Consider the following 14,135-nt stretch of genomic DNA (forward strand, 5'->3'; position numbering starts at 1 on the left):
CCCACAGGGTTTCAGAGTAGCCCTGGGACAAAGGCAGGGTCTATTCTACCCATTGGATAGATGAGGACATTGAGGCCAGAATGAACCCCTGGGCGGCGGCCAGGAGACCTGGGTTCGAGTCCCCGCTCCTGTGGAAGGATCTCCATCAGTGTGGTGGACTCTTGGGCTCTCCCAGCCTTGCTGTTAGGGCTCGCAGAGAAGATAGCTTTTGTTGACGAAATTCTGAGCTCTCATACCCACTCCTGAGCCACTGGCGACAGCAAGAGATCCAGCTGGAGGTGGGAGACCATCCCAGGCGCTTGAGGGGCTGACCTGTGCTTCTTCCAGCAGCCCTCTTCGTGCTCAGGTGCAGGCCTGGCTGTGCGCCTGGTGTGGCCGGCAGGAAGCAGCCCCCAGGGCCAGCTTTGTGGCTTGCAGTGGGGGCTGTGGAGCCTGCACCCCTTCTCACCCAGCCCTTGCACCTACACTGCACAGGACACACCACCATCCATGCCTTGGGGAGGAAGCTACTGGCAACCTGAACGGGAGACCTGCCAAGCCCGCAGGGCCAGGAAGAGAGGTGGGGCCCATTCATAATCCAGATTTGCCTGTAAAACCAAGCCTCTTGTTACAGCATGCGAGGGGGAACCCCCATCTTTATAGGTAAACTTCTGGGGCCCAGAAGGGGCACACAGGCCTGAGGCAGCACTGTGAGCCAGGACGGGGCACTGGGTGAATGGTGCTGGCAGTTCTCCATGATGGGGGGTGCTGGGGGGCTCTGAGAGCTGGAGGGGGAGGGGCAACTCTCCCTCCCTCCTTGAGCTCCCCATACCCCCACCCAAGCAAACAAAACCAAGCATTTATCTATTTGATCTGTTCGCAAACCGCTCTCTCTACTGCCTTTTTAATAGCAAGAAGCTTTTCTAGACTTCTGTTTTGCTTTTGTAACTATACGGTGGCTTTTTAAAAATAAAAACAACTTGGGGGGGGTGCCTGGGTGGCTCAGTGGGTTAAGGCCTCTGCCTTCGGCTCAGGTCATGATCCCAGGATCCTGGGATCGAGCCCCGCGTCGGGCTCTTTGCTCAACAGGGAGCCTGCTTCCTCCTCTCTGCCTACTTGTGAGCTCTCTCTGTCAAATAAATAAAATCTTAAAAACAAAACAAAACAAAACAACTTGGTCATGACTCTTAGGCCTTAGTTTGACTGTCTAGGATGATGCCTTGTTTGTACTAGGCACTTGATAAAAATCTGTGGGATAGTTGAGTAAATCAGGTATTGGATGAGCACTTAGGTCTGTTTTAGGATAAAAACCTGTCTTCCCCGAGCCCCTAGGTGGTTGCCCCCCCGCCACCCTTGGTAACCGGTGCCCCTGTGGCGTTCTCGATGCTCTCCCCTCCACGTCCACTGCCAAGCTCTGGTTCCTTGTCTTTTTCATTCTCTTCTCCCCATGGCACAGAGTCCGTTTATGGAGTAAGACAGTTATACAAATGCCCAGTGCTTCTGTAATGAGTCAGTACTATATCCACAATCACTTCTCATGACTGGAAATTATGAAGTCTCAGTCCAGTTTGCATCGTGTAATTACCCATTCAACACGGGACCTCCAGCCTCTCAGAGTTGGCGAGTGCAGCTCTCTTAAGCAAGGCCTATTTCAAAGCAGCCCATACCTATGATAAGGAATCTGCCTGCAAAGCAAAAATCCTCCCAAATTGTATTTTCTGACATTTTAGCATCATGGAGAGAGTTCCAGAGCTGCCCGATGCTAACAGCCTGAATGCCAGAGAAGAACCATGTCTATGCCACAGGCGCCTCGGCTGGCTATGTGGTGCTGGACATGGTCTCCCTTCCCCAAGAATCAGGTGCCCATTCATGAGACAGCCATACCCTGACCGCTCCAGGATTGAGAGAAGGGAGGTACTTGGGTCTTGCCTATGTTAGCAGGTGGTCACTGCGAGTGGGAGAGGTATGGGTGTAGGCCACAGGAGAGGAAGGTTTGGGGCAGCGAACACGGAGTCATGTGTACACACCCAGGACATTAGGAGCAAGACTGAGACCTATGAGCCCACAGGAAGCTTGGCTTGACCAGGGACGTGATTCACACGGGGATCTCTTGGGAGACCTCAGAGCTATGGGGAGATGTCTATAGGCCAGCAGCCTGGGCTCGGCATCCTTACCCAAAAGGAAAGAACCACAAAAGGCTTAGAAAACCCAACACCCCTGGTTATTAAAGAGGGGCCTGACTCCCATCATTAGGGCCAAGTTCCAAAAGCTACCCCAGAGCCATTTCGCACCAGGCCCCGGGCCCACGGCGCCCCTCCCTGCACCGCAGAGAAGAAGGTCAGCTGGACTCCAACTCTAGATTTTTGAAAAATTTATTTTATACCCTTAGAAGCTAAGAACTCTGCCACTCATGAACCAAATTTAGGATTAAGATTCTCCCCTAGTTTATCTACTTCCTTTTGAAATTTTATAAACAAGATTTTGTACATAAGAGGTAGCAGAGGAAAATTCCAGTCTGCTTGTTCCAAGCTCAAAAGGTAACTGCACACATCTCAATGTTAGCAGGGAGGGTGGGGCAAGACAGGGGAAGTCCAAGGACACGATGCTCTGGGTCCTACCGTTTCTTCTAGTTGCCAGTGACCGTGTGAGTACTCCAGGAGAAGTCATGGGCAAGACACCCGCTGGGCTGCTCGTTTGTTTTCCTTCCCAGATGCCTCCGAGGGGCAGACGCGGCGCCCTGCGGTGGGCCTCGCGAAGGGAGCGTCTTGAGAACACACAGCATTGAGTTAGTTGTGCAATTCCTACCCGATGTGCAGACCATTTTGAAAGATTTATAAAAACATCTTCGTCCAAAAAATTGGCAGTAAAAATGACAACTCTTCCAAGGTAAGCCTGTCGTAATTGTCACTTCGTTGTACATTAAAAAAAAAGTCATCAGCAGGTTAGCTGTAGTCTGCAGCCGCTGGAAATCAAGTGGTTCCTGGCAAAGAGGAGGTGATGGTCATTGCAGCAACAACACAATCAAACTTAACCAGAGCGTATGATGCACAGCAGTGACGGGTGATCCTGATGGAGCCTTACAGTGAGGACGGCAGGTGCCAGGGGTGGTGGGAGGCGTTGTTTCCATAGGAAATAAGGGACTAGAAGTGGCAATTTCACTCCTGAATTTGGGCTCCTGAGAGTGCAGCTGCCAGCGATGATATCCCAACACAGATCATCACTGGCATTTCAAGGTCATGTCCTACACAATCGATCTGTGAGGATGGGGGTGGAGAGAAGACTGGGCAGGGGGGTGCTAGGGAAAACAGGAGGACATGGGAGTACTGAGGAACTCAAAATCAATTTTAAAACATCACATTTGAAATTCCAAGAACAGCAGAACCATGTACAATTTGCCAACTCCTTCTGACCAATTCTCCGAGGGCGCAGTTCTGCTCTTAAACGCTGCCCCGTCTGCATGGTGTCCTTAACAAAGGCCATTGCTAGGCTGTGGGGGCTGTAGACACACATACAAACTGTGGTTTGGCTGCACAGTTACCTCACGTTCAGCAGAGAAGGGGCTGGGGCTGGAGTGCACAGTGGCGAAAGCTGTCTGTCCTGTCGCGTGTCCACACAAAGCGGAAGCCACCAAAAAGGCACTTTGGGGCTGGCCACGCCTCTTGAACTTGGCAAATCTAACTGACAGGGGCAACCTGGCACTTCCTAAGCTTCCTTAGTTCCATCACAGGGAGTTGGAAACAAGGCAGAACACGTAACTAAAGGCAAAATAGGGTGGAAAATGGATGTAGAAACTCAAAATACAAAATACATGAAATCCATTGGCATATCCTGTCCCCTCTGGAGAAAGGGAAGCTGGTATCTAATTTAAAGTATGTGGATGGTGACTATACGTGGGAAATACCAACAAAATGGACAGTTGTTCAATTACTTTCTGGTTATTTCTGGGAAAACAAATCTTGTCTCTTTTGGTGTTCATTAGTCATGTTGAAAAGAAACAAAGTGTCAAGTTCCTTCTCCGCATTAAAATTACTACAACTCACAGAGCAGCGTTTCTCAACTCAAATATTTAACCTCATATACAAACAGTATCAAGGGTTTTAGTAATTATATTTTAAGCAAAAGCAAATGATTGCGGATCACATGATTTAAGACTACAGTTTATTCAATATGTCTCCAAGCATTAAAAAGATGATTTTATGAAGTCAAACTCAATAAGATTATAATTTAAAGTGCTTTTTATTTTGCTGTTTTCCAAATTTGGGGAAATATTCTGTAACTTCTTTAGTGACTGACGTCGAAGAATGCACCTGGTATTTCTGGAGGACTTTTTTTTTTTTTATTGCTCTTTTCAACCTCAATTATATCAGAAATGTATGTTAAAGAGCATAATAAATTTCCCAATTTTTGATCCTGGTAACATTTCATCAAGATCCAACTTTATGCGCCCAGGGCTCTCATCCTGACCCGTCTGAAATTCTATACAAATAGGGAGACATATTAAATACAAAGGTCTGTGTAAACGGAGTTCTTTAACTACTATTTTACAATGAAAAGGAATTTTATCACCTATCTTTACATCATTTTAAATTGAATATTCCTAGTCAATGTTACTGTAAGATTAAAAATTTGCCCCCACATATCTAAAGGCAGCTTGTTTTTTTTTTTTTTTTAAATATAAAAACGAAAGGAATTTCTTTTGTAGCATCATAGAGAAAGCAACAGCTTTACCCCATTCATTCTTGTATGTTCATTTAACAAAAAAGTCTGCCACCGGCTTTATTTCCTAGAATCTCCACAGAAACGTGAATCCCCGTGTGAACCGGGCCCCAGGGCCGCTGATCCAGGGGCAGGAGTTCTCCCACGGCCAAACAGCTCCTGAACCTTCTCCAGGGGCCAAGAGTGCCTTCTTTAAAAACCCACACTCCTCTGGGATCACGCCGGGCTCCCTAGTCCAAGCTGCAGGCTCTTCTAAAGGGCTCAAGGGTGAGAATCTGATTTTAGAACAGCGCTGAGCACCCGGGAACCGAGCTGTGACTCCTCACTGTACGCTGGGCGTGTTCGTTCCTTTAGGGATCCACGTCGTCAAGGTCACTTCTCAACTCGCCGATCATCATGGGGGACTCTGAACCCTTTGAGAAAGAGAAGGAGGTTCACTTCATGCACAGTAAAGTTAGAGAAAAGCTTCTCCATGCCTGCTGACCTGTGTTCGGTAAAAGAGTGCATTTAACAGAAGACTTATTGAAGGGTAATAAAACAGAGCTCTAAGACCTTACCTGAGAGTTCTCGATTATGCAAACTCTGATTTCCATGTTCTCCCATAGTCACCGAAGGCACCCAGTGACCTGCCTCAGGTGACTGGGCTACCAGGCAACAGGGCTGCAGCGCTTGTGAGAACTCAGGGGGGAGGGGACCGTCATGACGGAGCGGCTGCTGGAGACGACTCTGGGTCACTCCTGAATTCTGCCTCCATCACTAGCTGTGTGGTGTTTGGTTTACACGCTAATAAAGTTCTGAATGCCTGCCATGTGTCCTGGGACTGATCTAGCTGGTGGTGGGGGTGGGGAAGGAACAGGGACTCTCTGCAAAAGGACAGGTAAAGGCGGGTGAGAGATAGATGCGGGGTGGGGTGGGGGAATGGGGGAGGCCCAAGGTGGAAGGAAAAAAAGGCATTTGATAAACTACAAGAAGGCCACTGGTGTCCAGAAGTCAGAAAATGAAGGGGGCAGAGGTGGCCAGGGACCCCATCAAGCAAGACCGTGAAGATTCTGGCCTTTACCCTGACAGCAATGGAAAGCCATAGAAGGTTTAAGCAGATGAAGTAGAGGGAAGCAAGAGCGAGGCAGGGGCTTCTCCAAAGCCCCAGGACACCAAGGTGCTTAAGACAATGGAACAGATGCCCCAGAGAGATTTAAATGGTCAGCCTGGCAGGACCGTGAATGGACTGCAGCGTGTCTGGGGCACAGGGTGCCATTGATGACGGACACGGGCAGAGACCCGCTCCAGTGGGAGTGGATGGAGGCATCGGGCATGGTGGGTGCAAGCTGTCTTTGAGGAGCGGAGCTGGGCTGTCTTGAGTGGCACCCCTAAGAATCAAGTTGGTGGAGATGGGGAAAGAACGGCCGGGGTAGTTGGAGGAAAGCTGGGAGAGTGAGGTGCTGTGGAAGCCCTGGGAAAGAGTTTCTAGAAGGGAGGAGCGGCCATCAGGGTCGGATTCTGCTGAGTGCTCCACTACTATGAGGCCTGAGAAGCCTACGTGTCACCCTGACTGCGGAGCCAGCCACAGGGCAGGGAGCCAGCGGGGAAGAGGTTGAACGGAGAGCGAGAGGGAAGAAACTGCAAGTCTGGACAATTCTTTGGAGAAGTCTGGCTGTGAAGAAGGGGAAAGAAGGCAGGGGATAAGAGGGAAGATGAGTTTTTTTTTACAGGATGAGGGAGAACGGAGTGTGTCCAAATGCTGTGGGAGGTGTTGTACTGACAGGGAGGGGATCAGGATGTGTGTGTGCACCCACGCTTGCATGGACGGAGTCTGGCAGCTGCAGGAGCTCCTGTCCTACAGCGGTTATGTTCTCTGCAAACAAAGCATGGGAGAAGGTAAGCTGCTGAGCGGCACCTTGGGTTAAACCGCGTCACAGTGCTGCGCCTCTGTGTCCCTTCTGGAAAGTCAAGGTGACAGGGATCTCATGGGGTGGTTGGGAGGATCTAAAAGGTTAAAAAAGGCACACACGACATCAACAAGATTCATTTAATGAGGTCTCTGTGCCAAGCACTGTGGTGAACTCCAGAGAAGGCCGCCCTCATGGCACACGCCATCATGGTCATGCCCGCTTCACCAGTGTGTGCTGTGGATATATCTCATTCCTTTTTCCACTAGACGGAGCAGTACTGTAAAAAAATAAATATTTAAACAAGCTTAAAGGTATTCTTTGACTCCCCCGCAAGTGGGTATTTCAATGGCCCTTCAAGGGTCTGTGTTTCCAGAAAGGCTGATGAGAGCCAAAGATGGAGGGGGTGATTTGTGGCACCCTGGCAGAATGAAGAGTACCCGCCAGGAGGAATGCTGCTGCATCCAGGCTCTATCAGGCCCACCTTCAAGGCACTGCCCACCAGACACCGAGGTGAGAGCCCTGTGGTAACTTTACTCGACAGCACTGTTCCACTCTAGAAGCACACTGCTGGTGGGCCCTGGACAGGGACCACGAGGTGGGGGGGTGGGGGCCTGGTGTCTCCTTTTCTCCTTGGTTACGGAAATTGTTTTTGGAAAACTCAGAGCAGGTGGGGCCCTTTCCCACGAGGACGTGGGCCCAGCTATACCTGTTGTAAATGTCTGTCTCCGTTCTCATTGGCGGGACTGCCCTCTGACCCGTTACTGCTTCCAGACTGCTCTTTCTCATTCAGCAAAGCTGTGGCATAGGCTAACGTGTCCTGTGAGAGATTGAAACACGAGAAGAAAAAGTCAGGGGGTATGTGGTGGCAGCAGTGCCACCAAAGACAATGACCCTCCACTTGATCTTTGGAGACGGCGGGAGCCTCCAGGTGGTGCTCGCCTGGCAGCCACCAGTACACCCCTCAACTTCTGTAACCCACAATGCTTTTCTTCTGGCACATAGTTTGCCACCTGCCCAACAACGTGCTTTCTCTTCACAGAAAATTTGCCTCTTCTGTCCCTTCTCATTTCTTTTTTTAAAAGATTTTACTTATTTGTCAGAGAGAGAGAGAGAGAGAGACAGTAAGCACAAGCAGACTCCCTGCTGAGCAGGGAGTCCGACATAGGACTTGATCCCAGTACCCTGGGATCATGACCTAAGCTGAAGGCAGATGCTTAACCCACTGAGCCAGCCAGGTGCCCCAGCCCCTTCTCATTTTTAACCTACACCTCTCATCTCTGAGGCCGTGGCTTCTGAGAAATGCACTGAAAATCCTATCTGTGGGATTTAAAGCCACACAAAACAGAAAGAGAAGCCTCACCTGAGCTGAAATTGTTCGCTGAAAGGTTTTTCCAGTTGATGTTTCATTAGAGACATTACTCTGTGGTGTCCAGTAATGTTCTGACATCTGAGGTGGGAGGTCAAAAACGCCATCAGAGACAACAAACAAGCCCACGTGAGCCACAATTACTACCATTAGATACTCAAATATAAAACGCGTCTAACACAGCACACAAATCCACCCAGATCCTCTGTCACACTGGGAGGATCTTATGTCGGCTCTCAAGAGTTCAGTGAACCACTGTCTCAGATTATCACCCCTGCTCTCTCACCTATCAAGTTCAGACACTGTATTAAGACATGAACTTCATGCGTAGAGACAGGTTATCAATTGTTCTGAAAAAGGTTGGAAGTTTGAAAGTAACTCGGAGGCCAGTCTCCAGATAGAGAGACTATCCCTGACAAGCAGCACCCCGGGTTAAAACACGTCACGGTGGTTTAACTGCTTCTTGGTGACAGCCAGCAAAGCTCTAAGGGCAGTTACCTTCTTCTGCAGCCACTGCACGGCCCAGCTCCAGTGGTGGGAGTTCTCCTTGAAGTAGTCCTTAGCAGCGGGGCACCTGGCGGTGGGGGGGTGGGGGTGGGATTTGTATTAGCCAAATGCTTACCTTGTCAATATCCTTGTTTCAATTGTTCTACCTTTTTATTTTGATACACAAATGCTACTTCCACTAAAGTTCAGTTGTCTATGAAGTTTTTACTTGTTTTGATTGGAATACGTTCCCACGTGTAAACTTTGAAAAGCAGAAAAAGGTTAAATTTGTAGTGAGAAATCTTATCTAGGAGACCTCATCCACTCAGTTCTATCATAATTCGAAGATAGAAACTAAAAAATAAAACAAAAAAACCCCACACTAGTCCATTTAATAAGAGAAATAATTCTTGAAAGAATCAAACTGGTTTTTACATTTCTGTGACTTGAGTGAGAATGATATTAGGGGAAGAACTTTACAGTGTGGTCCTGGAGCATTTTTGCCCACTCAGAAAGTTGTCTTTCACATTCAAAAACAGTACTGATGGCGATACTGTGCATACAGAATGGAGGGGTGGAGGACATACATCAGACATACCGTGCGGCCCCATCACAATTTGGAAATACCACTCAGGCAAGTACCTATGCTGTCACGCTGCCAACATCAAGCCTAGAAACGCACCCACCACTGCGGCAGGATGGTCTCCACCTGTGTCCACAACACTATGTCATCTGGAAAATGCACGTTCATGCATTACTTCGACCAGGCTCTCAATTCATTTGTTGAGGACACTCACATACAGCAGCTTGGGCTCAACAGATTTATTTTGGCACAAACCCAAGGATGGCAATCCCCATGCTTAAGAATCAGGAAAAATCTGGAGCAAAATCAGTGAAGTTGTACATAAGGCTGGGTGGGGACTCAGCAGCGGCCACGCAGTCACTCTGCTCCCACTGACCCCGCGTGCTCCAGAGGTTGAGGCAGCAGGCCACTAAGGCTCCTTCTAACCTTGAGAACCTCTACTTTCCAAGTGGCTATCAACTAACAAGTGCACCAACAAAACGTGGTACAGCCGTACAAGGGGGCAGGATTCAGCCTTAAAAAAGGAAGTTCTGGCATAGGCTAGAACACAGATGAACCCGAGCACATCAGGCTAAGCGAAATAAGCCAGGCACAAACGGACAAACCCCGTGTGACTCCACTTATGGAAGGCACCTGGAGTCGCCAAATCCATAAAAAAGTAGAAGGGTAGTTGCTGGTGGGATAGGGGACAGGAGTGGGCAGTTAGTATTGGGTGGGGACAGAGGTTCAGTCTGGGAAGATGAAGTAGTTCTGGAGATGGATTGTATGATGGTTACGCAATAATGTGAAGGTACTTAACGCCACTGACACGTACACCTAAAGATAGTTAAAGTGACAAACCTGATTTTGTGTATATTTTGCCACAATTAAATACAAAAAGAACCTCTGCCTTGAAGGCCATCAGCCTGTGCTCAAGTCCTAGCTCTGACAGCAGGCACGGCGCTCACACCACCCAAGATGTGGGACTGACAGAGTCTAACCTCACAGAGCTGTCTCTGTGGTTAAATGAGAGGAAGGCAACGTACTTTGCAGAGGGCCCGGGTTCCTGAGTCTGAGTAGCTATAACACAATTCTGTCTCTTGAGAGACTGTTTTAAAAGTGGAGACCTAGAACATGATGGAGTTGGTAGTGAAGTTACATTGCTGGAAGCTATCTCAAGTGAAAGTTCAATGACTCTTGCTGTGGAGGTCCCCGAATCTGCCTTGCTTCCTGCCTTTCCCACCTAAGGCCTGCTGGTGTGGCTCTTTTCTTGGATTCCTTAAGATCTGTGGCTCCTCTGACACTCCTCCTCACAACTCTTCGAGATCTTGTGAACAGCTTTCTGAACCATCCAAGCAAGCATGCTCTGAGTCAGGCTCCCTAGGAACTAACCAAGGGAGATTTTTTCCCTGGTAACTAAAGACACCATTTCTTCCCCTGCAATTGGAGTCAATACTTACTTTTGAGCAAGAGTTACGAGAAATTTGACACACTGGTAGCAGCGACTGCTGTCCACGTGGTTGCTGTGGTGCATCAGGGCTGAGCAAAGAGAAGAGGGAATCGTGACAAGAAAGCAAGACGCGGAAAGTGTGTCCCAGTAATGCCGCTTATCCTGAACATTCACCACCAGCTGGTCTGAGCAGCAGAGAGGGCACTCAACTAAAAGCATGGTGGTGTGGCCTCAATGGGATCCCCCAAATTCTAGTGGGCAAAGACACTGCTTTCAATGGTATTCCAGAAACGTATGTGGGAGTGGAAGTTTGCCTTTTGGAAGAACCAAAAGGAGCTCAAACCTCCACAGCTGGTTACTCAGAGACCTCCGAACTTTTCCACACTCCTGACTAAAGAGCAGTCACAACACTTTCAGTTTGACAAATGCAAATTTACGACATTAGTTCAGTTCAACAAATCCTTCCTGCTCTGTGCTCTGTGGATATAAGAATAAATAGTCCTCGATGTGGGCTCTTGTGGAGTGTTTGGTATGGAAGTCTAGAGAAGCCGGGTGCCACCTGGAGGCCTGCGATGTTGCAGCTACACAACTTTGTAGCTCACATCTCTTTGCTGCAGTAAGAGGAGGTCTTCAAACTCTTGCCACAGAGCAAATTCTTGAATGACTGAGATTAACTGGCAATACTGGCGGGGTGCTGGGTGTTGGAGAGGACAATTTCTAATCACACTTTTTCTAAGAAACAGCTCATTAAAGCCACTTTAGCCTTCTAAGAAAGAAAAATGCAAAAGCTTTTATGAGTGGTAAGAGAAATGTGGATGCATTCATACCACCGGTAAAACAACAAAAACGATCCTATTTTATGAGCTTGACACCATCCTGAGCCTGAGGTTTTTCTCTCCCTGAAGGCTGCAGAGTGGATTGAAAGATTTCTGGCCTCGGAAAGTAGCCTTTAGCTTGTTGAAAACAGTAACAGCACCCCTGACTCTTAGCTGACCCAGTAACAGGAGCCCCGGCTGCCCCTTGCTGACTCAAGGGGGACAGCTGTCCAGCTGGTAAGATCCTTTGACTTCACGTCTCCTGACCAGAATGCAGGAGCCCACGGCCGCAACCGACCTCTCCTGGAGCCCTTGCTGACTAGCGCTGGGGCGGGGGGTGCGGTCAGGGAGGAGGCCAGCCAGAATAACAGGCTCCCTGGCTGTGGGTCTGCTACAGACATTTCTCAGGATGGCCAGGCTACTTGCCTAATAATCCATTTTCTGTCTCAAATACAAATTTGACTCGCTCCACTTGTATGGGATCTTCAATGACCTGTGATGGAAGGAGACAAAGGTTGGTAAATGAACGAAGGAACTTGTATGAGGCCACTCACTGGTGCCTTTTAAAAATGATTCTGTTCAAGAGATTAATTAAGTTCCTAACTTAACAAAACCCAATACAAACGAACAACATGTCACTGGCATATATCTCAACAGCATCTTAAATTTTATTTTATTATTGTATTTTGTTTAAGTTTAATCTATTCCCCAACACAGGACTCAAACTCTGGACCCCAAGATCAAGAGTCACATGCTCTACTGATTGAACCAGCCAGGTGCTCCTTAAATTTTAAACAGTTGAAAAATGATCAAGTAATAGTTGAAGACCCATTCATTTCCTGTCTCTGTGTTCTTACCTCTACAGTTCTCCACAGAAGCTACAGTGGGCTACAAGGATGTGTATTTCGTGATCCCAAGGATAAGAGGTTTAGGGTCTAAACTGTTTACTGAAACCCTGTTGGAGTTTTGCTACGATACAGGCTCTCTGCACTGTCAGGAGGTTTATGCCATGCCACACGGGGCTGGAACTGTGTCCTGCTCATGGCCGGACTTCTAGTGCCTGGCACTGACATGTGCATAGGGCAGTGAGCTCAGTGGTTTGCTGCTGAGCAGACAAACCATGTGCAGTCCTTCTCTGGAGGAGCAACGACCTTCTGTACTTTGTGAAAGTACTAGGACCAAACAGGAGGTAAAGGACCAGAGAGATAGGCTTTTTATAAATGCCATCAGTGATGTCTTTCCTTGTTTGGAAGTGTTTATCAAATGCCCACCCTGCCCAGGACTCTCGCTCTGTTTAGAGAGCCCTGGGCCAGGTGCTCATCAGCTCACCCAGTCACCAAAGTCTACTGTTTCTCTTTCCCAAACACATGGAGACCTGTCCCTTGCCGCCTCTGCCCTGTGTCTCCTCAGTACAGGTCTTGTGATTTCCAGTTTACTGCCACACACAACTCTGTGGTCTTTCAGTTCCAACCTGGCTTCCTTCTTCAGTCAGGCCTTCCAAACAAGTGCCAGCAGAAGCTTTCTATCCTAAGTCGAGTCATGTCACTTTCCTATTAAGGTCTGCCTATAGTGCTCATCAGTGACAGCAAAGGTTGCAAAATGAAATGTCTACAGAGGCCAGGACAACAAGAAATGAACACAGTGGGCTAGGTAGGATGGTATCGAGCAGCGAGGACAGAGGGGGACTGGGCAACACGTGCCTGATCAGAGGGTAGCAAGAGCTAACTGGTCGAGGTGAGTGGGGCAGGTGGGAAATGGGAAATGGGAAATTCATTACACTACCTGGTTTCTCAAGATAGGCCAGAAGCCAGAAATTACAAAACTTTGGGTCAAATAAAACAGGAATACAGGCAGAACCTGGCCACCCGTGTGCAACCATGGGCCTATGGGTAAAAGCCCACACACTCTGGGTACAGGCAGCCTTTCGTGATCTGGTCTAGGCTTTTTTCCCCAAGCCCTCATCAATTCTCTCTTCTCCTGGTCATGCCACCTACCTACATACAGTGTCTGTACATCAGCTCTGGTGGCCAGCCTGGGCTCTGGGGCCAGCTGCTTGGCTCAAATCCTGGCTCTGTCACTTTAATTCAAGGGTGGCCTTGGGCAAATCCCTCCACTTCACTAAGCAATTCACTGCTTACAACTGAATTCTCCCCTGCTTTTCATACTTCTGAAACTGGGACGCATCCTACAGTCCATTACATTCCGGTTTTGTGGCCTGGAAGCAGTATTTTTAGTAGCACACAGAGAGTCGATGGTGTCTTAGATTTGAATGAACTGTAGAGCCAGCAAGTTTCCTCTGGCGGTTATCACGAGGTTTAAAGGAGACAGTGTCTGTGAGCACCACGGTCTCCCACGCAAGGTGAGGCTGTTCACGCGCCCTGGTTCTCTGCACTGTCCCTCCTGGACTTGTCCAGCTCCCTCCCTGGTCTCCTACTTCTCACCTCTCAGCCAGGAATGACAAAACCTGACCGTCCTACAGAGGGCTCACTAAGTGCAGACCAAGCGAGTGCAAAATGATACAAGGACACACACCTTTCTGTTTGCAAACATGTGCTAACTAGTAAATTTAATCAGTAGCACAAAAGGATCAGAACATCTTTCACTTACCAGTATCTCATGAAGCAGCTGGAACGTATTCTTTAACTCATGGGGTGGAGCTGTTTCCAGCTGGTTCTGAAATATTTTTAAAAGCATAAAGATTCTAGTGAGTCTTCAGGGGCAAGCCCATCAGAGTGGCCCGCAACAGGGCTGGCCTCAAGCTCTATTTCTACCACTATCACTTGTCCCCATGGGGCCCCCGTTTGCCTGAATGCTAAACCTAGGACTAATGCAGTCTCCACAGACTGCAGCACTGTCACCCTGGACTGTGACA

At 48.5% G+C, this 14,135-nt stretch overlaps 1 protein-coding gene across 3 annotated transcripts in view; it reads right to left on the reverse strand.

The window, feature by feature from the left end:
* Window positions 1–4,275: 4,275 nt before the first annotated feature.
* USP24 (ubiquitin specific peptidase 24) overlaps window positions 4,276–14,135 on the reverse strand; it is a 134,185-nt gene continuing 124,325 nt past the window's right edge. For all 3 annotated transcript variants that reach the window (XM_032839732.1, XM_032839733.1, XM_032839731.1), the window contains 7 exons: window positions 13,871–13,936; window positions 11,690–11,756; window positions 10,459–10,537; window positions 8,449–8,524; window positions 7,945–8,031; window positions 7,291–7,401; window positions 4,276–5,108 (listed from right to left, as the gene is read on the reverse strand). In XM_032839732.1, coding sequence (XP_032695623.1) covers window positions 5,046–5,108; window positions 7,291–7,401; window positions 7,945–8,031; window positions 8,449–8,524; window positions 10,459–10,537; window positions 11,690–11,756; window positions 13,871–13,936 — 549 coding nt within the window. In that variant the 3' untranslated portion in view covers window positions 4,276–5,045. The remainder of the gene's footprint in view (window positions 5,109–7,290; window positions 7,402–7,944; window positions 8,032–8,448; window positions 8,525–10,458; window positions 10,538–11,689; window positions 11,757–13,870; window positions 13,937–14,135) is intronic.

Source organism: Lontra canadensis, unplaced genomic scaffold, assembly GCF_010015895.1.
Source record: "Lontra canadensis isolate GAN:19392208 unplaced genomic scaffold, GSC_riverotter_1.0 scaffold109, whole genome shotgun sequence".
Classification (NCBI taxonomy): Eukaryota; Metazoa; Chordata; class Mammalia; order Carnivora; family Mustelidae; genus Lontra; species Lontra canadensis.